General features: G+C 40.5%; 1 protein-coding gene across 6 annotated transcripts in view; it reads left to right on the top strand.

Annotated features, from left to right (window-relative positions):
* The window catches only part of tbc1d2b (TBC1 domain family, member 2B), a 141012-nt gene that overhangs the window by 102728 nt on the left and 17358 nt on the right, over positions 1-20926 (top strand). For all 6 annotated transcript variants that reach the window (XM_068015282.1, XM_068015283.1, XM_068015286.1 and 3 more), the window contains exons 7-9: positions 1191-1301; positions 7303-7496; positions 15264-15758. In XM_068015282.1, the coding sequence (XP_067871383.1) occupies positions 1191-1301; positions 7303-7496; positions 15264-15758 (800 nt within the window). The remainder of the gene's footprint in view (positions 1-1190; positions 1302-7302; positions 7497-15263; positions 15759-20926) is intronic.

Below are 20926 nucleotides of genomic sequence, written 5' to 3'. Positions count from 1 at the left end.
AAATACTGTTCCGACTTTTGGTACTTAAACATTACAAAACTGTCACTCGTGGACACAAAGTGGATCACTCAAAATATACTTGCTTCTCTTCCTCCCCGCCTCCATTTGAAGTGTCTTAGAGAAGAGGAACAGTTTACATAGAATGGCCTGTTTCTGTAAATTCTGCGCAACAGGTCTATGCAAGTGTTTATGCTGCACACGAGCCTCTTCCCACCTTACTTTATCACTCCCTGTCAACATATCCCTCTATTCCCCTCTCTCTCATGTACTTATTTAGCTTCCCCTTAAATGCATCTGTGCCATTCGCCTCAGCTACTTCTTCCCGTAGCAAATTCCACCTTCTCACCACTCTGGGTAAAGAAATTTCTTGTAAATTCCCTGTTGGATTTATTTGTCTCCGTCTTATGTTTATGGCCCCGAGTTTTTGGACTTCCCTACAAGTGGACACATCTTCTCTACATCTATCCTGTGGAGCCCTTTCATAATTTTCACAATCAGGTCACCTCTCCGTTCTCTTTTTTTTTTCCCCGAAAGAGCCCTAGCTGGTTCAATCTTTCCTCATAAGTTGTACCCTCTCAATTCAGGTATCATCCTTGTAAATCTTTTTTGTGTTTCTCCAGTACTTCTATTTTCTTTTATAATAGGGACAAAACTGTGACTGAATTTAAACACAGGTAAGTGTGATGCCATCCATTTTGGACCAAAAGAGGATAGTTTTGAGTATTTTTTTTTAAATGGTGAAAAGCCAGGAACAATGGAGGTCCAAAGACATTTAGGGGTCCATGTGCACAGATCAATAAAATGTAGTGGTCAGGTCCAAAAAAAATCATAAAGGCTAATGGAAGGTTAGCCTTTGTAATGCGTCTTTGTAATGTCAGTCTTTCCAATCTTTAGTTAGAAGGCCTGAATGATGTGACCTGTGGAATGACTTAATGACCTCTGTTGATAACTGTAAATGGGCAAAAAGTGCCTTTATTCACATTTCTCTCCCTCCTGTCCCCACATAAGTTAAGTCAACCCGGTTTCTGTCTCCGCAGACCTGCTGAGTATTTCCATCACTTGGTTTTTATTTCAGATTTCCAGCATCTGTAGTATTTTGCTTTTATTGTAAGCTGTTTTCTGCTACTTCATTCGCTTGAAATGGAATGTCATAATGTTAGTATAAATTATTCAAATGTTTCTCTCTTTAGGATAGCCTTCAGGGTTATAAGACACAGAACAAATTCCTTAACAAAGAGATCTTGGAACTTTCGGTGCTTAAGCGGAATGCTGAAATGAGAGAGAAAGCTCTGGAAGCAAAGGTATTTTAACTGCAGTATATTTGTGGATTGGTGGAATATATGGATTAAATCCTATTGTCTGAACTATTAGTATTATAAGGGCAAAACCATACATTCCTTAATGTTAAATACTAGCCCTCACTAATTCTGTATGCATACTGTAAATCCCACTACATGCTTGGTCATTTAACTCCATGTACACACCAAGAAACATGCAGACTAATGGACAATTGATCAGGCTTGAATATAGCTCCAGTATTTGGGGAGACTTTTCTAGCACCTCATTTGCATTCCTGATTAGGCAAGCTCTCACCATCACTACCTTTTGCTTTGTCATTGATATGCTCTCCTACATGGTCTTTCACCTCCCCATAAAGACATAAGAAATAGGAGCAGGATTGGACCATTCAGCCCCTCGAGCCTGCTCCGCCTTTCAATATGCTCATGGCTGATCTACCTCAACTTCACTTTCCAGCCTGCTCTCCATATCCCTTGATTCCCCGAGAGATCAAAAATCTATCAATCTCAGTCTCTAATATACTTCATGATGAAGCATCCACAACCCTCTGGGGTAGACAATTCAAAAGATTCACCACCCTCTGAGTGAAGAAATTTCTCCTCATCCCTGTCTTTAATAATTGACCGCCCATCCTGAGGCTGTGCCCCTGTGTTCTAGATTCCCCAGCCAGGGGAAACAACCTCTCATTCAGCCCTTTCAGAATCTTGTATGTTTTGATGAGAACACTTCTCGTTGCCTCCAGAGAGTGTAGGCCCAATTTACTCAGCCTCTTATCATAGGACAACCTTCTCACACCAGGAACCGATCTAGTGAACCTGCTGTACTGCATCCAAGGCACATATATCCTTCCTTACAGATATGGAGACTAAAACTCTGCACAGTACTCCAGGTGTGGTCTCTCTCAAGCCCTATGCAATTGTAGCAAAATTTGCTGATTTTTGTACTCCAATCCCCTTGCAATAAAAGCCAAAATGACTTTCACCTTCCTAATTGTTTGCTGTACCTGCATGCTAACTGTGCTCCTAGTACGAGTAAGCCCAAGTCTCTCTGAACATCGTTTCAAAGTTTCACACCTTTTAAAAAAACATTCTGCATTTCTACTCTTACTACCACATTATACTCCATCTGCCACCTTGTTGCCCACTCACTTAACCTATATATAATAATATATATTATATATGTATATATCTCATTGGAGCCTCATCGTGTCCTCCTCACAGCTTATATTCCCACCTAATTTTGTACCATCAGCAAACTTGGATCCATTACTCTTGGTCTCTTCATCTAAGTCAATAATATGGATGTAAATAGCTGAGGCCCCAGCACTGATCCTTGTGACACTCCACTAGTGACAGCTTACCAACTTGAAAATGCCCCATTTATCCTTACTCTGCTTCCTGTCCGTTAACGAATCTGCTCATGCGAATATATATTATGCCCAACTCCATGAGCCCTTATCTTGCATATTAACCTTCTGTGTGGCATTTTAAGTTGCAACCTTGGCATGGCTAATACTTCCTGACTTAATACCACTTTTTTTATAATGCTTTTCAGCCTTGGTGATGTCCTGTACTCTGGTACATGGCCCTTCACCCAGGTTGTCCAGTTTAAAAAAAAAAACACAGAAGCCTGAAGACCATGAGGGAAAACCTGCACCTCCCTAATGTGTTTTGCTTTATATAAAGTATATGTTTCTGAACAATACCATTTCCTCTTGAAAAATACAGGGCGGCAGATGATGATTTTGCAGATGTGTGGCCCTTGCCTGGGTCAGAGCCGTATATATATATGTCTGATTCAAGTATCTCTGGCTGTCAGTTAACTCTGTATTCTATCTTCATTTTACTTTTCCTTATTCTGCATTGTGACAGTGGGACATATGGGTTGGGCCCACGTGTGTGATTCGAGTTGGAAAGTTCTGTGTGGTGTAACATTATGTAAAAGTTTTTAGGGAGAAATTTGAGAATTGCAAAAGAATGCAGCATGAAATGCCCAATATATTTCTCAATTTTTGTGTGTTTTTTGCCATCTTTGAAATGCATGTGATTTTTAATCATTCTAATTTGTGTAAAATATTTTCTTCATTTGGTCAGTCACATGTTCTAAAGTAGGTTTAATGAAACTTCCGTGTTCATAGTATTTTTAATAAAGGAGTTACTATTCCTTGAGAGGTTAGAAGTGTTTACCCTCATTTTTTTGAGATACTTAGTGTAATTACTATTTATTGACTGTACTACTGAAGCCAGTAGTGTGCCCCTGCGACTGCCCAAGCATATTTTGGCAAACCTAGCTTGTCATAAGAAACTAAGGCCTTCCCTATCCATATGAGTTAGTAGCACATCACAAGGTACCATTACCTAGTCAGTTATTGAGGCTGGGGAGATACCGAGAGCAGAATAATTTACACAAAGATCAACATCTGGCTGGAGTGCTCTGAATTCCCAATGTTCATCATCAACACCCTTAACAACAATTTGAATTTGTATAGAGCCTTTAACATAGTGAAATACCCTAAGATGCTTAATAGGAGTGTAATCAGACAAAAATTGACACCAAGCTACAGGAGGAGACATTAGTACAGGTGCCCAAATGCTTGGTCAAAAGATAGCTTTTAAGCAGCATTGTAAAGGAGAAAAAGGAGAGGTGCAGAGATGAAATTTGGAGGGGGAATTCCAGAGTATAGGCTGTAAAAAGCACTATTTACACTACAGTGTGAGATGTTGATTTTAACAATTTTGACTATAGAACTGAGTTTTGCAACTACCAAACTTTGACTTGTATACATTTCTCTGTTTAATCTTGAAAAAATGCACAGGAATATTTTCATGTAGTTTGTGGTTTTGTCCATAATTTGGCTGGTGTTTCTGTCCATTTTGTTTTAGGAATTGACTAACCCACGATGGTTTTCTGCAAGGAATGGTTTAGAAATGGAAATCCTTTTATTTATAACTTGAGTATAGGTTCTTGACTGCTGTTAATTGCAGGCAGAGCACCATTGTGGAGGCAGTGTTACATCGAATTACACAGAACAGAAACAGGCCATTCAGCCCAACTGGTCCATGCTGGTGTTTCTGCTCCACATGAGCCTCCCCCACCATCCCGTCCCCCCACTCTGCCTCATCTCACCCTATCGATGTATCCTTCTATTCCTTTCTCCCTCAATGCAATTCGCCTCAACTACTCCATGTGGTTGCAAGCTGTAAGCTAAAATGAAAGCTCATGGAATTGAAGGCAAATTATTGACTGGGTAGGAGATTGGTTAAGTGGTAGAAGGCAGTGATTAGGTATAATGACAGTGATCAAAACGCGCTTTCGTTGCTATACAGCACTGTTTCTACCATACCAGTAAACCAAGAGCACTGCTATTTTGGAGACTTTTTACCTTTCGAAATTGAAAAATTCAATGCACAGTTGATACTTAAAAAAAGATCTTTAGTGTTCCCAGAATAACCTGATAAGTTTGATTTTTCACCGCATCCAATATGTAGCCCAAGCTGTTTGTGACATCAGTTTTAATTAACTGAATGATCTTTGAACTCCCTGAAAACGTCTTAATTTGATGGAAATCCATTTAAGTAGGCAGGTGTTGCTGTCATCTATATAGTTATACTTTGCGTGTAGTGTGCCTGCATATGGTGAGAAATTTTCATCAAACCTTGCACTTGAACCTGATTAGCTCAAGTGTCATGTTTGCAAAAAAGGAAAGCAATTTGCTTTTGCACTGTCTGAAATATTAGATAGAACCTATGAATAAGCATGCAACCTGCACGTAGGAAGGCTATTAATGAATCAGGAAATGAGTACTGATACACATCTGGCAAGTGAGAACAAGCTAATGAAATAATGTTTTCAGCTAACATCTTTTATCGGTAAACTTCATTCACAGAAAAAAAACCTTTGAACATAACAGCCCACGTCCTTTTGGAAATTGAAGCTTGGAGTATTGTACATTTCCAGGGCTTGCTTTGTTCAGCATGGTCCAGCTTCCTGGTGGTTTTTGAGCCCCCATGACACACTGCCATTGTTTAATCTTTGTAATATAATTGGTTCGTGAACATTCCCTCTGTGTCTCTGAAGGAGAATGCAAAGCAATCAGAGAAAAAGTTAATGTAAGAGCCGGAAATTCTGAATGGGATTCTATCATTCAAAGTTTGAAGGAGGGCTGAGTAAAAGTTAGGAATTTATGTTTTTCTTTGAGTGTAACTTTCTGTTTAAACAAATACCAATACAGAGATATTCAGAAAACAAAGGAAAGATTTCATCGTTTCATCGGTTTTATTATAAAACCACAGGATGTAAACAAGGACAAGTTGCCCATTTGAGTTGATAGGAAACAGATGCTCTGATCAATCTCTCAGAAAATGCTTAAAAGGAAATTATATTTCTACTTTTTATTCAAAACAATGTTGTACAACTATAGGCACGAAAGAAACATAGCTTCAAGGGCAATTTATTATTTAAAGCTGTGTTTGAAATTGAAGGAAAGACTAGCAATTAAGCCAGGAAGCTGCAACATGGCCTCTGTTTAAGGCCAAGTGCCTGGTTTTGTAGTAGTAAAGTTGTGATAACTACTTCCCCCTTTGTACCTGCATAGCTTCCATACCCAGAAAACTGCCTGTCCTGCAATTGGCCGTTAATAAAAATGTCTTGCAGAGCTTCAGTCTTTATTTTAATGGCTGATGCCTGTGAGTATCTCCTGGAAATCACTAGGAAAAGCCAAGGTTATAACCCAATTTGAAATAAATTTCCTTACATAGTTCCTCAAACTGAATGCTGTTTGTGTAGTGAATACTTCAAGTGCACATTTATCTTTTACATCAAGCACTTTCAGTATTTGGAGTCAATATGAAAGATGCAGTTTTAAGTGTGGCTGAAATTGTTTTGTGGAAATATGCAAACAATCTTGCGCTAGAATATTCCAATTTTGAAGAATTTGAGGACTTTCTGAATTAATTTGGTCGGGCAGGGTGGCAGTAACTACTAATAAATCCTACTACCACATCTCCTCCTATGCTTCCCTATCATTTCTCTGAGTAGGGTATGATTGTTAAGGTTGCAAGCAGATTCTTCATGATATTGTAGATTCTTATTGTTATTTATGTAGAAATAAAACTTAGTAAATATTGTAGTAAGATCCCCATTCCCCAGTCCGGACCCAACCCAAGGATGGACCAATAATGGGCACTCTTACAATGATGGTGTGTCACTGACCTATCATCATTGAGAATGTTGGGAGTAACATTTTATAATTGTCAAGAGTGACCCAGCTTGTAAACCCACTTATGTGTGTATATCCCTATTTTTAAGCATGGCCGTCATCAAAATAGGTGACATTTTTAAACCTGAATGAATGTTTGTGGCTGAGACTTAGATTTGGTTCCATTCCTTGATCAGTTGATGAGTGCTCTAGACTTACTCAGTTTGGATTTGGGTTTTTTCTCTCCCCGCATGAGGCATTCTGTTTCAGCGCAGGATCATTACGGCGAAGCCTGACATACCTGACATAATAGTGTGTCCATTTGAATGTTGATTTGAGGTAGGGAATCATACTTGGTCTTTCTACTTGGGAGTTCCTGGTTCTGAACCACAGACATTTTAGTAGATGTTTGAGGCAAGGCAAGATTGAAAAACTCGAACAAGTGTAACTGGACTAATACCACGGTTGTCCTGTCTTTCAGAAGTCAGATTGAGCATGAAATTGGGTCCATCTGATTTTTTGACATAGATTTTTCCAGTGAACTTTTGATTTCAGACAGGTGTAATTTGGCTTTGGTCTCCAGCCTTGTGTTGGTTCAGACTCACTGTGGTTCCTTCAACAAGTGAGAAATTCTAGAACTCTTGTGGATAGTGATGTAGTGAGCCTGCAATGATTTCACCACCTCTCTCCTGTGGCTTACTGAGTATAGTCTTTGCTGAATGAAAAATGTTAAAAGTTCTGGTATTAATAAATGGGAATGTTCATCTTCTGACGGTGACTATGTTCTTTTTTTCCTACCTCGACAGTACTCCAGCCTGGAAGCTAGACTGTGCCAGGTAGAGAGCAAGTATCTTGTTCTCCTTCAGGAAGTTAAGAATCCTGTTTGTTCTGGAGAAAAGGGCCCTACACATGAAGTGATTTCCAGACTCCTGGAAGATGCACTGAAGGTGGACAGCCCCGAACATCCCGAGCAAACCATTCTCAAGCCACATCCTGTCAGGTAATACCATAGTCACATCTCAGAATTTAAAAAATGCATTTTTGTTGAAGCATCTGCTGACTAGAGACTAAAGGCTTCCCTACAGAAAGAGAGCAAGGAAACTGTAGGAAGGATAACCTCCTGACCATTCCATCAGACCTCTAATAATAGCCTGCTCCAGAGCAGAGGCCTGAGGGTGGGTTACCCTCATCCCTGTCTCTTGTATGTGCCACTGGGTGACTTAAACACAGGGAGGAAACTTGGGGGAAAGAAACCTTAATTGTGACTGCATTTTTTAAACACTTATTGCATTGAATTGCATAGAAAATGCAACAGGGTAACGAGTTATTCGGCCCAACCAGTCCATGTTGGTGTTTATCCTCCACATGAACAGTAGTCCTAATCCTGTGTGCTCCCTCTGTTCTCATAAACCTGTATTCCTCATTCCTTTAACCTATTCTTAAATGTTAGCACGGTCTCTGCTTCACAGAGGGTATTCCACAGCCCCTCAACCCAAGCAGTTTCTCCTCCCTGTCCAAAATCTTTTTGTATCTATGTACCCTTGTTCTAAACCCCTCAGTCACTGGAAAGTCTTTTTCTCTTTACCCTGTCTCATCCCTTCATAATTTTGAACGTCTTTATCAAATCACTTCTTCATCTCCTCTGTTCTAGTGAAAACGGCTCTAGTCTGTCTTTCTATTTGTATTCTCACATACAAGGCAGCCTCCTATGTATCTGGATTGTATCCTCTTTAATACCTCAACATTCTCCAAATAGTATGGTGCCCAGAACGGCGCACAGTTCTACAACTGTGATACTAAGGTCCTGTATGGATTCACCATTAGATCTCAACTTTTATATTCTGTGCCTCTTCCCAGGAAACCAAACTTTGAAACCATTAGCCTTCTTTATGGCCTTATCAATTTGAGATACTGCTTTTAATGTCTTGTGAACCTTAACTCCCACATCACCCAGCTTTCCCCCATTCAAACTATAAGTAGTACTTACTCTTAACAATGTATCACTCCACATTAACTGGATGTTTTCTTCCATTTTGTTGTTCATTGATTTCCTTTGATAGTTTCTTTTGTCGCTGCCTCTAAGGGACCACTGTTTATTTTAGCTGCTCAAAATTACAGAATTGTTACAGCGCAGAAGGAGGCAATTCGGGCCATCATGTCCACACATGTTTCTGAAAGAGCAACTCCGAGTTCCATTCCCCTGCCTTCTCCCCGTAACTCTGCACACTCTTCCTTTTCATATAACTGTCTTATTCCCTATTGAATGTTTCAATTGAACCTGCCTCCACCATGTTCTCAGGCAGCGCATTCCAGACCTTAACAACTCACTGCATGAAAAAGTTTTTCCTCATGTCACTTTTTGCATCTTACCAAATACTTTAAATCTGTGCCCTCTCCTTGTCGATCCTTTCATGAGTGGGAACAGTTTCTCTCTATCTACTCTGTCCGGACCCCTCATGATGTTGAATACCTCTATCAAATCACCTCTCAGCCTTCTCTTCTCCAAGGAAAACTGTCCTAACTTCACCAATCTATCTTCATAACTAAAATTCTTCATCCCTGGAACCATTCTTGTGAATCTTTTCTGTACTCTCTCCAATGCCCTCACGACTTTCCTTAAGTGCAGCGCCCAGAACTGGACGCAGTACTCCAGCTGAGGCCGAACTAGTGTCTTATACAAGTTCAACATAACTTCCTTGCTCTTGCACTCTATGCCTCTATTAATAAAGCCCAGGATACTGTATGCTTTACGAACTGCTCTCTCAACCTGCCCTGCCACCTTCAGTGACTTATGCACATATGCACCTAGGTCCCTCTGCTCCTGCACCCCTTTTAGAATTGCACCCTTTATTTTATATTGTCTCTGCGCGTTCTTACGAAGATGAATCACTTCACATTTCTCTGCATTGAACGTCATCTGCTACCCGTCTGCCATTTCCACCAACTTGTCTGTCCTTTTGAAGTTCCACATTATCCTCCTCACAGTTCACAATGCTTCCAAGTTTCGTATCCTCTGCAAACTTTGAAATTGTGCCCTGTACACCAAGGTCATTAATATATATCAGGAAAAGCAAGGGTCCCAGGGTAGTTGTTATGGGGGACTTTAACTTTCCAAATATTGACTGGAAATACTATAGTTCGAGTACTTTAGATGGGTCAGTTTTTGTCCAGTGTGTGCAGGAGGGTTTTCTGACACAGTATGTAGACAGGCCAACCAGGGGCGATGCCACATTGGATTTGGTACTGGGTATTGAACCCGGCCAGGTGTTAGATTTAGATGTAGGTGAGCACTTTGGTGATAGTGATCACAATTCGGTTAGGTTTACCTTAGCGATGGGCAGGGACAGGTATATACCGCAGGGCAAGAATTATAGCTGGGGGAAAGGAAATTATGATGCAATTAGGCAAGATTTAGGATGCGTAGGATGGGGAAGGAAACTGCAGGGGATGGGCACAATCGAAATGTGGAGCTTATTCAAGGAGCAGCTACTGCGTGTCCTTGATAAGTATGTACCTGTCAGGCAGGGAGGAAGTTGTCGAGCGAGGGAGCCGTGGTTTACTAAAGAAGTTGAAGCGCTTGTCAAGAGAAAGAAGAAGGCTTATGTTAGGATGAGACATGAAGGCTCAGTTAGGGCGCTTGAGAGTTACAAGCTAGCCAGGAAGGATCTAAAGGGAGAGCTAAGAAGAGCGAGGAGAGGACACGAGAAGTCATTGGCGGATAGGATCAAGGAAAACCCTAAGGCTTTCTATAGGTATATCAGGAATAAAAGAATGACTAGAGTTAGATTAGGACCAATCAAGGATAGTAGTGGGAAGTTGTGTGTGGAATCAGAGGAGATAGGGGAAGCGTTAAATTAATATTTTTCGTCAGTATTTACAGTAGAGAAAGAAAATGTTGTCGAGGAGAATACTGAGATACAGACTACTAGGCTAGATGGGATTGAGGTTCACAAGGAGGAGGTGTTAGCAATTTTGGAAAGTGTGAAAATAGATAAGTTCCCTGGGCCAGATGGGATTTATCCTAGGATTCTCTGGGAAGCCAGGGAGGAGATTGCAGAGCCTTTGTCCTTGATCTTTATGTCGTCATTGTCGACAGGAATAGTGCCGGAAGACTGGAGGATAGCAAATGTTGTCCCCTTGTTCAAGAAGGGGAGTAGAGACAGCCCTGGTAATTATAGACCTGTGAGCCTTACTTCGGTTGTGGGTAAAATGTTGGAAAAGGTTATAAGAGATAGGATTTATAATCATCTTGAAAAAAATAAGTTCATTAGCGATAGTCAGCACGGTTTTGTGAAGGGTACGTCGTGCCTCACAAACCTTATTGAGTTTTTTGAGAAGGTGACCAAACAGGTGGATGAGGGTAAAGCCGTGGATGTGGTGTATATGGATTTCAGTAAGGCGTTTGATAACGTTCCCCACGGTAGGCTATTGCAGAAAATACGGAAGTATGGGATTGAAGGTGATTTAGTGCTTTGGTTCAGAAATTGGCTAGCTGAAAGAAGACAGAGGGTGGTGGTTGATGGCAAATGTTCATCCTGGAGTTTAGTTACTAGTGGTGTACCGCAAGGATCTGTTTTGGGGCCACTGCTGTTTGTCATTTTTATAAATGACCTGGATGAGGGTGTAGAAGGGTGGGTTAGTAAATTTGTGGATGACACGAAGGTCGGTGGAGTTGTGGATAGTGCCGAAGGATGTTGTAGGTTACAGAGGGACATAGATAGGCTGCAGAGCTGGGCTGAGAGATGGCAAATGGAGTTTAATGCGGAAAAGTGAGAGGTGATTCACTTTGGAAGAAGTAACAGGAATGCAGTGTACTGGGCTAATGGGAAGAATCTTGGTAGTGTAGATGAACAGAGAGATCTTGGTGGCCAGGTACATAAATCCCTGAAAGTTGCCACCCAGGTTAATAGGGCTGTTAAGAAGGCATATGGTGTGTTAGCGTTTATTAATAGGGGGATCGAGTTTCGGAGCCACGAGGTCATGCTGCAGCTGTACAAAACTCTGGTGCGGCCGCACCTGGAGTATTGCGTGCAGTTCTGGTCACCGCATTATAGGAAGGATGTGGAAGCTTTGGAAAGGGTGCAGAGGAGATTTGCTAGGATGTTGCCTGGTATGGAGGGGAGATCTTACGAGGAAAGGCTGAGGGACTTGAGGTTGTTTTCGTTAGAGAGAAGGAGGAGGAGAGGTGACTTAATAGAGACATATAAGATAATCAGAGGGTTAGATAGGGTGGATAGTGAGTGTCTTTTTCCTCGGATGGTGATGGCAAACACGAGGGGACATAGCTTTAAGTTGAGGGGTGATAGATATAGGACAGATGTCAGAGGTAGTTTCTTTACTCAGAGAGTAGTAGGGGCGTGGAACGCCCTGCCTGCAGCAGTAGTAGACTCGCCAACTTTAAGGGCATTTAAGTGGCCATTGGATAGACATATGGATGAAAATGGAATAGTGTAGGTCAGATGGTTTCACAGGTCGGCGCAACATCGAGGGCCGAAGGGCCTGTACTGCGCTGTAATGTTCTATGTTCTAACACTGATCCCTAGGAAACTCCACTACAAACCTTCCTCCAGCCCGAAAAACATCCATTAACCACTACTCTTTTTTTCCTGTCACTCAGCCAATTTCGTATCCATGTTGCTACTGTCCCTTTTATTCCATGAGCTACAAGTTTGCTCAAATGTCTGTTGTGTGGCACTGTATTAAATACCTTTTGAAAGTCTGTGTACACCACATCAACAGCATTGCCCTCATCAACCCTCTCTCTGTTACCTCCTCAAAAACTCCAGCAAGGTAGTTAAACATGATTTTCCCTTGAGCAATCCATGCTGGTTTTCCTTAATTAACTCGCATTTGTCCATGTGACTATTGAGTTTGTCCCGAATTATTTTTTCTGGAAGTTTTCCCACCGCCGAAGTTAAACTCACTGGCCTGTCGTTGCTGGGCTTATTTTTACACCTTTTTTGGAACAAGGGTGTAACGTTTGCAATTCTCCATCCTCTGGCACCATCCTCGAGTCTGAGGAAGACTGAAAAATTATGGCCAGTGCCACTGCGATTTTCACCCTCACTTCCCTCAGTATCCTTGGATGCATCTCATTCGACCCTGGTGCTTTATCCACGTTAAGTACAGACAGCCTATCTAATACTACTTTATCTTCTCTTTTTTACATACTTGTAAAAACTCTTGCAATATGATTTTATATTCTTAGCTGATTTACTCTCATTCTGTTTTTTTTCCTTTTTACCAACTTTTTGATGGCCCTTTGCTGGTTTTTAAAACGCTCCTAGTCCTCGGGCTTATTACTATTAACAACATTATATAAGCCTCTTCTTTTAATCTAATACTTCTCAGGACCTCAGTGAGACCGTTAATGTTGAAACATGAGCTATGAACTCCCCAGACTTTTATTATAACAACTAAACGAAAAGAAATCCCCATTAACTCCTCCCAGTTGCAGTGAGTCGGATTTCCCAGACATTTCTCAAAGTCAATCTCCTCTTCACTCACTTTTCCAAACACTTTCGATCTAGACATCTGAGAATAAGGCAATCGCTGGTGATCTTTTAATTATCCAAAAACCTTAGCTTTCAAAAAAAAGTTCAAGTCTTCACAGCCCTTTGCTGTACCAATCTTCTGAGAGCAGGTGTTTCCCCTCTCTCTCCCTTGAGGCTTCCACTGCTGGTCATCTTCCTTACAGCCTGTCTGCCTCAGAAAATCTGTTGAATTTATCTTGATTCAAAAGTCAATTGCTAATTGTTCTTTTCCAAGATGCAAAGTTCACAAGTCTGGCTACAGCAGAGCCGCCCTGGCTTTCCATTTTTTCCAGGTGTTCGCAGCTGCCATTCATTTACATTCTCAGTCACTGACTCCTTGTTTACGATTTGAAAGTCTGGAAGGGTGAAACCCATTGATCTTCAGGTGTATTTGCTTTTAAAAAAAGGTCTTCGATCTCGGATCTTTGTTGTCCCGGTAACCAAGATTCCTGTCTTTAAGCAGAGTTGATGTGAGGTCACATAACTTCTCTGACTCCATCTTACATTACATTAAAAATACAATTTTTAAAAACATAAGCGTGTTGCAAAGTCCAGCATTCATAACTATCCTTAACTTCCTGAGTAAGCCATGGATGGATCTGTCTTGCTGAGATTTTGTTTTTTTATTGGAATCTGCTTTTGTTGAACATTTTGAATTTGTTTCTTTAAATGTTTACCACTGTTTATTTACAGCCATACCCTTTAGACTATTTACCCAATCAACCATAGCCAGCTCTCCCCTCACACCTAAGTAATTGGCTTTAAGATTAAGATTCATGTTTGGGACTGGAGTATGTCACTTTCAAACTTAATATAGTCCCACCTCATGGTTAACAGTTCTCCTTTCACATATATTTGAAGAGTATTTCTATTTAGTATATTTCAGATTCTCTTCTCATACTCAATTTCTTGCTTTCCTTCTTCCTTTATTAAATGTCTTTCCTTATTTTCCCTATTTATTTTTATCATACCTATAGATCCTATAATCTCATCCCCTTTAATTTTTGTTTATTCTAACTGCTTTATTTATCCATGGCAGTCTATAACTTGAAATGGTATTTTTTAAAATTGGTATATGTCTTTGCTGTAGCTTTGCAATCTTTTTTTAAAATGCCATTTTTGATCCATTTATTTACTGTAGAAATGACAACAAATCGAAGGCTATTGTCTCAACGCTCACTCTTGAACTGGAGCGATCTACTCCAAACCAGATTCCTTGCCCTTGCCTCATCCTTTTCTATTCTTCCTCAAGTATTTTAAAAGGCAGTTAGATGCCAGATTGCCTGACTTAATGGTCACTCATCTCTTCACAGAGGATTATTACTGCATTTCTTCTAACATTTCCCCTTTGTCCCTTCACATCATTTCGTGGCCATTCATGATTAGTCCTGTAAATCTGGATTACAGGCATTTTCCTTCCATATTGCTGCAGCAGATGTTCCATTATAGTTCAGAAAAACAGTTGGAGACTGGCGTGGTTTCCAAGGTATTCAACACCTATCATTCAATACTTGCGAGTAGACTGCACAGTGCATTCCAGGTCCAATTAACACAATTATTTGCAAGGATCGCAAAAAGCCGATAAAGAAAATCATTGATATGATTTGGATTTGTACCTGCAATGGAGCAGAACAAATAAAGTGCTAATTTTTTTTTTTTGAAGAGAGTGTTGAATCCTTCATTGATCAACTGGCAGGAGATATTTCAGTTCACGATAATGAGTGGATGCTAATTTCAATGTGTTCTGACCAAATATGTTGATTGCATCTGGCAAGAATGATCTTAAAGCTGTAAAAAGATGCAATGGTAAAATGTGTTTGGATATTGAGTTAAGTTTAATTCGAGCTGATGTCTGACTATAAATCTTTCACCAAGTTTCAAACCAATACACCACTGGCAAAGTGAACAGTAAAAGTCAAATGCGCACTTTTCATATTATTACACTTGAGTCCTTGGGATTTGGACCAGAAACCTAGAATATTTTTGACGGCTGTGAGATAAGTTTAGACAAAGAAGGGCTTCACTACCACTTATTACAACAAAGATGTCCCCACCCTCAGTTATCGCAGAAATGGCAAGTTGGGAGAGCTTAAGATGGGAAGGAATATGAATGGGAGAGACTTTAGAGTTTGAATGTTAGTTAGACCTTTGGCACTCAATCTTTTTTTTATAAATTTTAATATTTTAAAAAGTAAACTTTTGTTACATAAACCATTTGGTCTTTTCACTTCCAGCGAATATGACATATATGGCTTCAAGACTGTCCCTGAAGATGATGAAGAGGAGAAATTGGTTGCCAAAGTCCGAGCTCTAGATTTAAAATCTCTATCGCTCACTGATAGCCAAGAGATTTCTATGGGAGTTAAGTGGGCGAATTACTTTGCTGGCACCATGAACAGAGAAATGGTACGCTTGCCAGAACTGAAGAGTCTCATTCGCTGGGGTGTTCCACATGAACATAGGTCAAAAGTCTGGAAGTGGTGTGTCAACCTCCATGTCAGAAAGTACAGGGATAAACACAGTTCAGGGTATTTTAACTCTTTGCTGGAGAAAGCACTAGAGAAACAGAACCCTGCTTCGAAGCAGATTGAGCTGGATCTTATGCGCACTTTGCCAAACAATAAGCACTATGCCTCACCAACCTCTGAAGGAGTACAAAAACTTCGAAACGTTCTGTTGGCATTTTCCTGGAGGAACCCAGACGTAGGATACTGCCAAGGCTTAAACAGGTGTGAACTTAGTTGTGTTTGAATAGAAGTCTTGCATTATCAATTAGCTAGTCATGCTCTACGACATTTTCTTGCGCACACACCCTGCATGTAGAAAATAACCTGACAACAAAAGCAGAATTTGAAACTATAGTTTCATTGCATAAAAAGCTTCTTTCCATTAAATTGTCCTTGTTTAAATTGTAGCACCATTCATCAAAAATGCAATTCCAAGTTTAATCAGTGCACTAAGTTTGAAGATGTTGACTCCAGTGTGATCTTAGTTTGATAACATCTATTAAATAGATTGGGATAGAAATAGACGGGGAAGGTTTTCTCTGTGCACCGTAATTGTTAAATCATAGATTCATCCTTTATAAACCAGTTTACAATTTTATTACTTGTTCACAGGAAATTTCTAACCATCGTTGCTTTCTAGGTTTGTTTTTTTCAAAATCACTCTCCTGCAATCTATAGAGATTGCTGATTTAATGTTGATTAGGTGGGTACTCCAGAAATGGACCAGCACCAGCTCATCGAGTCCTAGATAATTGCACTGTCAGTTTACATTATTGCCTCCACTGAGCACCAGTTGCTTACTGCTACTGTAACATTTTTGAAAAACATTTACTAGGTTTTTACAGAGAGAAAAGTCACAATATTTCCCCGGCTGACTGCTTTTTTTTCCATATCCAGGAAATTTCCTTTGTTTAGTTAACTGACTCCTATTCTGCTACTGTTTGCACTACTTGGACATCCCCATGTCCCAGAGCCTGGCCCAGAAAGAACTCAATCTAGTACTAGATTAGCTAAAAGCGAAATAGACAGTAATTTGCATTTATATAGCAGTTTTAATGTAGTAAAACGTCCCAAGGCGCTTCAATGGAGCGCTATCAAACGAAATTTGACACCGAGCCACATGAAATATTAGGACAAGTGCACAAAAGCTTGGTCAAAGGTACGTTTTAAGGAGCAATAAAAACAACATGCTGGAAACACTCAGCAGTACTGGCAGCATTTGTGATGAAAGGTTATCGACCTGAAACATTAACTCTGTTTCTCTCTCCATAGATGCTACCAAACCTGCTGAGTGTTTCCAGCATTCTCTATTTTTATGTCAGATTTCCAGCATCTGCAGTATTTTGCTTAGGTTTTAAGAACATCTTAAAGGAGGAAAGAGAGGTTTCAAGAGGGAATTCCAGAGCTTAGGGCCTAGGCAGCTGAAAATGTGGCACCAATGGTGGAGCAATAAAAAACAGGGATGTGCAAAAGACTAAAATTGGAGGAACACAGATCTTGGGGCTGGGGGAAGTTACAGAAATAGGGAGGGGATGAGACCATCGAGGGATTTGAATATAATGATGAGAATTTTAAAATATCCAGACACTTGACTGAATACTAATGAGAGCCAGTCACAACAGAAGCCAGAAGGTTTCTGACCTGATTGCTGCCAGACTATTGAGAAGATTCAGCCTTTAACAGAGGCACAGTCTGGGCTGAAGAGACACCGGATGTGAGTGTGGACTATAAAAATCCCCATCCCTACCATACGAACATACAAATTAGGAGCAGAAGTAGGCCATTTGGCCCCTCAAGCCTGCTCCACCATTCAATAGGATCATGGCTGATCTGATTGTGACTCGAATTCCACACTTCCCATCTACCCCCGATAACCTGAGATTCTTATTAGGCAAGGGAATCAATCTACCTCTGCCTTAAAAATATTCAATGACTCCGCATCCACCACCACCTGAGACAGAGTTCCAAAGTCGCACAACCCTCTCAGAGAAAAAATTTCTCCTCATCCCTGAGAAAGCAAAGCAGCACAACGGGAGCCAACAGGATGTTGTTTAATGTAGTGGGCACATCATCATAGCCATTCCACTGCTGTGATTCAGATTTTAAAGATAATCTAGCCCTAATTTACATTTCCATGAGGCTACTGGCCAAATCAAGTCCTGTGATTCAATGCACGATAAAGTGTCTGTAGACAGATTAATCTGTTTACTTGTGCTGCAAAGGCAGCAGTAACATTTTTACTGCAACTCAACCAAATGGAGTAAAATCTCATTAAGAACATGGAGTGTTTTTTTTATATGAATTGGTAGTGCAGTAAAGAGTGTGTAAAATGCATTACCCGTTTATATTCTGCTATATTCTTAGCACAGATGGACAGGGTTCATAATGAGAATTCTAAACTAAGACAAATTATATTTTTTGTAAGCTTTCCCCCTTCCTCAGGGCTGGATGCCTTTGCTTAGCTTCAACACAGTCTGTTGTCTAGTCATGGAGTTCCCAGCATGTCAGGCATCCTTTACTTTGAAATTCTATTTAAAACGTTATTTATAGAATCATGCAGAACAGATTGAGACCATTCAGCCCATTGTGTCTGTGTCAGCTCTTTGAAAGTGATAGCCAATTAGTCCCACATTCCTGTTATTTCCCCATAGCCATGAGCTGGATTAATTTCTTCAGGAAGTAGTAAGTCTTCCACCATCTTCAATGACTCAAAGTCATGAAAGTGATTTCCACCATTTTTGTTATGCCGTGCAAACTGTCAGTCTCAAGCTTTCTTCCAACTCTCTCTTTTTCTTCAATACAAAATGCAGTTTCCCAAGGCAGACCTGTATCCTGAATACCCAAAGCATTTAATGCCTGTTGTGAATGGGAGGAGCGTGCAACAGGGTTAACAATTACCGAGTTTGCCAACATATTTTGTGTCAGGCTGTTCATCATGTCCTTTCTGTGACAAATCTCGGTCTGCTTTTCTGTCCATCAGGCTAAAATGTAATCAAATTTACTTACACAAGATTTAATTACACTGAAGCAAGAGGGATACGCCAGACAATTGGCAGTGCACTGCTCTTGCACAATGTTGTAAGCTTTCTCAAAAAATAGTCTCTGATCTTTTTCACAATTGTTTAACTGAGTCTTTGAAGATTGTAACATGGGTGAACTCCTGTTCGTAGAGCCCTGTCTCAGCAATGCAAATTGAAGACAGTCAAAGGAAGGGCATTGCAGAATAATGGAAGCAGACTGCACTTACATTATTCAAATAGGGTTTCCACACCAGAGATCATAGCAGTCCTTTTTTTCTTCTCAGTAAACAGATGATTAGAGTAATGGCTTCTTTGCTCTCTGGAGTGTTGTTTACTAGTCTGAAAATAAATAATATTGGAATTTATATCTGCTATGACGATTAACCTCAACGTTGTAATCACCGACAACTTCTACCTCCACAGTGGCAAACTTAAATTGTAATTTTAGCAAGCTGAAGTGTTAACCAGACAAACTCGGTTACAAGCTATTTCATGAACTTGAGGGCAGGCTGCCTCCCTTCAATCTAACAGTTATATCTCCAGATGGTATTTGAATCCATTCATCCAGATGGAAAAACACGTTTCAGAATTCATTTTAAAGGTACGGCTCCAACTCCCTTCGGCCTTGCACCATGAAACCTTTAGTTGTTTAATCTCTCCTGCCCTCCACCCTATCACAGACCTTTCCCTTTGTTCTTTTCCCCCCCGCGCCCCCCCCCCCCCAGCAAAAAAAACGTGCTCAAAACCTATTGCATTTATAACTTCCTCAGTTCTGTTGAAGGGTCACAGACCTGAAACGTGAACTCTTTCTCTCTCCACAGATGCTGCCAGACCTGCTGAGTATTTCCACATTTTCTGTTTTTATTTCAGGTTTCCAGTATCTGCAGGTTTTTGCTTTCGTATTAGTGTGAAAACTATGCTTTCAAATGATGTCGCCAGGGGCAGCTTGTAGATGAGAAATAAGAGGGAGCCAAGGATAGATCCTTCGGGAACAGCAGAGGTAATGGTGTGGGAGCAGGAAGAGAAGCCATTGGAAGTGATTCTCTGGCTATGATTAGGTAGGAATGGAACCAAATGTATAAGTCACAAAAGCTGGATGACAATGGAGAGGCATTGGAGGAGGGATGGCATGGTTAACCTAGTCAAAGGCTACAGAGGTCGAGAAAGACAAGGTTGGATAGTTTACTTTTGTGACTTTGATAAGAGCTGTTTTGGTACTGTGGCAGGGGCAGAAACCTAATTGGAGGGATTCAAACATGGAGTTCTGGGAAAGATGGGCACAGATTTGGGATGTGACAATATATCCAAGAAATTTGGAGAGGAAAAGGAGGTTGATGGGGCGGTAGTTTGCAAGATCGCTGAGGTCAAGTGTTGATTTATTGGCCTATCTAAAACTTCAGATTTAAAACTATAGTAGGGATTTTATAGTCGGCTACTCTGCTTTAATATAGCCTGTAACCCAGAACCAGTGAGCTTGCAGTGGGAAGCTGCTTGCTGCACCTCATGCCTAAAAAGCTTTAGGTTTGAAACTATTTTTGATCTAGTATGGTGAGTCGAATTCTTCAGGAACATTATCCAATCCAGTCTAAGTTAGGACATGCTTTGTGTTAACTCTTTGAATGCTTCCCCTAATGTTTTTTCATTAGTGGTTCCTGATGTTTGTCCTGTCGCTCTGGTTTGCCAATCCTGATGTACAGCAGCTTTGTTTCTTTAAACCCTTCTGCCATTTCTCCCTGTTAGAGCCCAGTGAAATTTCCATGCACACTCCTGGTGATTTGAGATGAAAGTCGATGGCAGCTCTGCCAGTGTTGCTGATTACTGTCAACCTTTGAATCGGCACTTCAACATTTGCGAAGTGCTTCCTTCACTTCAGCCCTACCCAAAAAACTAAAAGGAAGATGCAAAGCTGAGTCCCTGCTAATGCAAGAAGCATTAGGAATAACCAATGGGAATTAGTACATGAAATTGTTTAAAAAGACTGTTGGTGCATTTGGTATGGTTGTTGGCTGAAAACAAATGATGGACGGAGGATAAAGAATACTTTGTAAAATTACCCTAAATAGATGGAGGAATGGCACTGTTGATGAGGCCTTCCACAGGGTCGATGACCAGAAGCAGAGATGGCAGAATCCATTTGGGTCGTTAATTGTTAATTCTAGTTGTCGCTCAGTTAAGAGAGGATTCTGAACCTGGGAACTTGCGCATATTGGGTTCTTACCACTCCCTCCTATTCTGTCAAATCCCAATGTAAAGAAAGTCTGTGGAATAGAAGAGAGAGGAAGGAACTCTTGAACTGGTGTATTTGTTCTTAAGTGGAGCAGTTTGACTTTTCGAGCATTACTTAACCATTTAAGAGGCTCGGTCTAGCTA

This window comes from Heterodontus francisci, chromosome 35 (genome assembly GCF_036365525.1).
Source record: "Heterodontus francisci isolate sHetFra1 chromosome 35, sHetFra1.hap1, whole genome shotgun sequence".
Lineage (NCBI taxonomy): Eukaryota > Metazoa > Chordata > Chondrichthyes > Heterodontiformes > Heterodontidae > Heterodontus > Heterodontus francisci.
The sequence above is the reverse complement of the archived record's forward strand: the minus strand, read 5'-3'. Positions and strand labels throughout refer to the sequence as shown.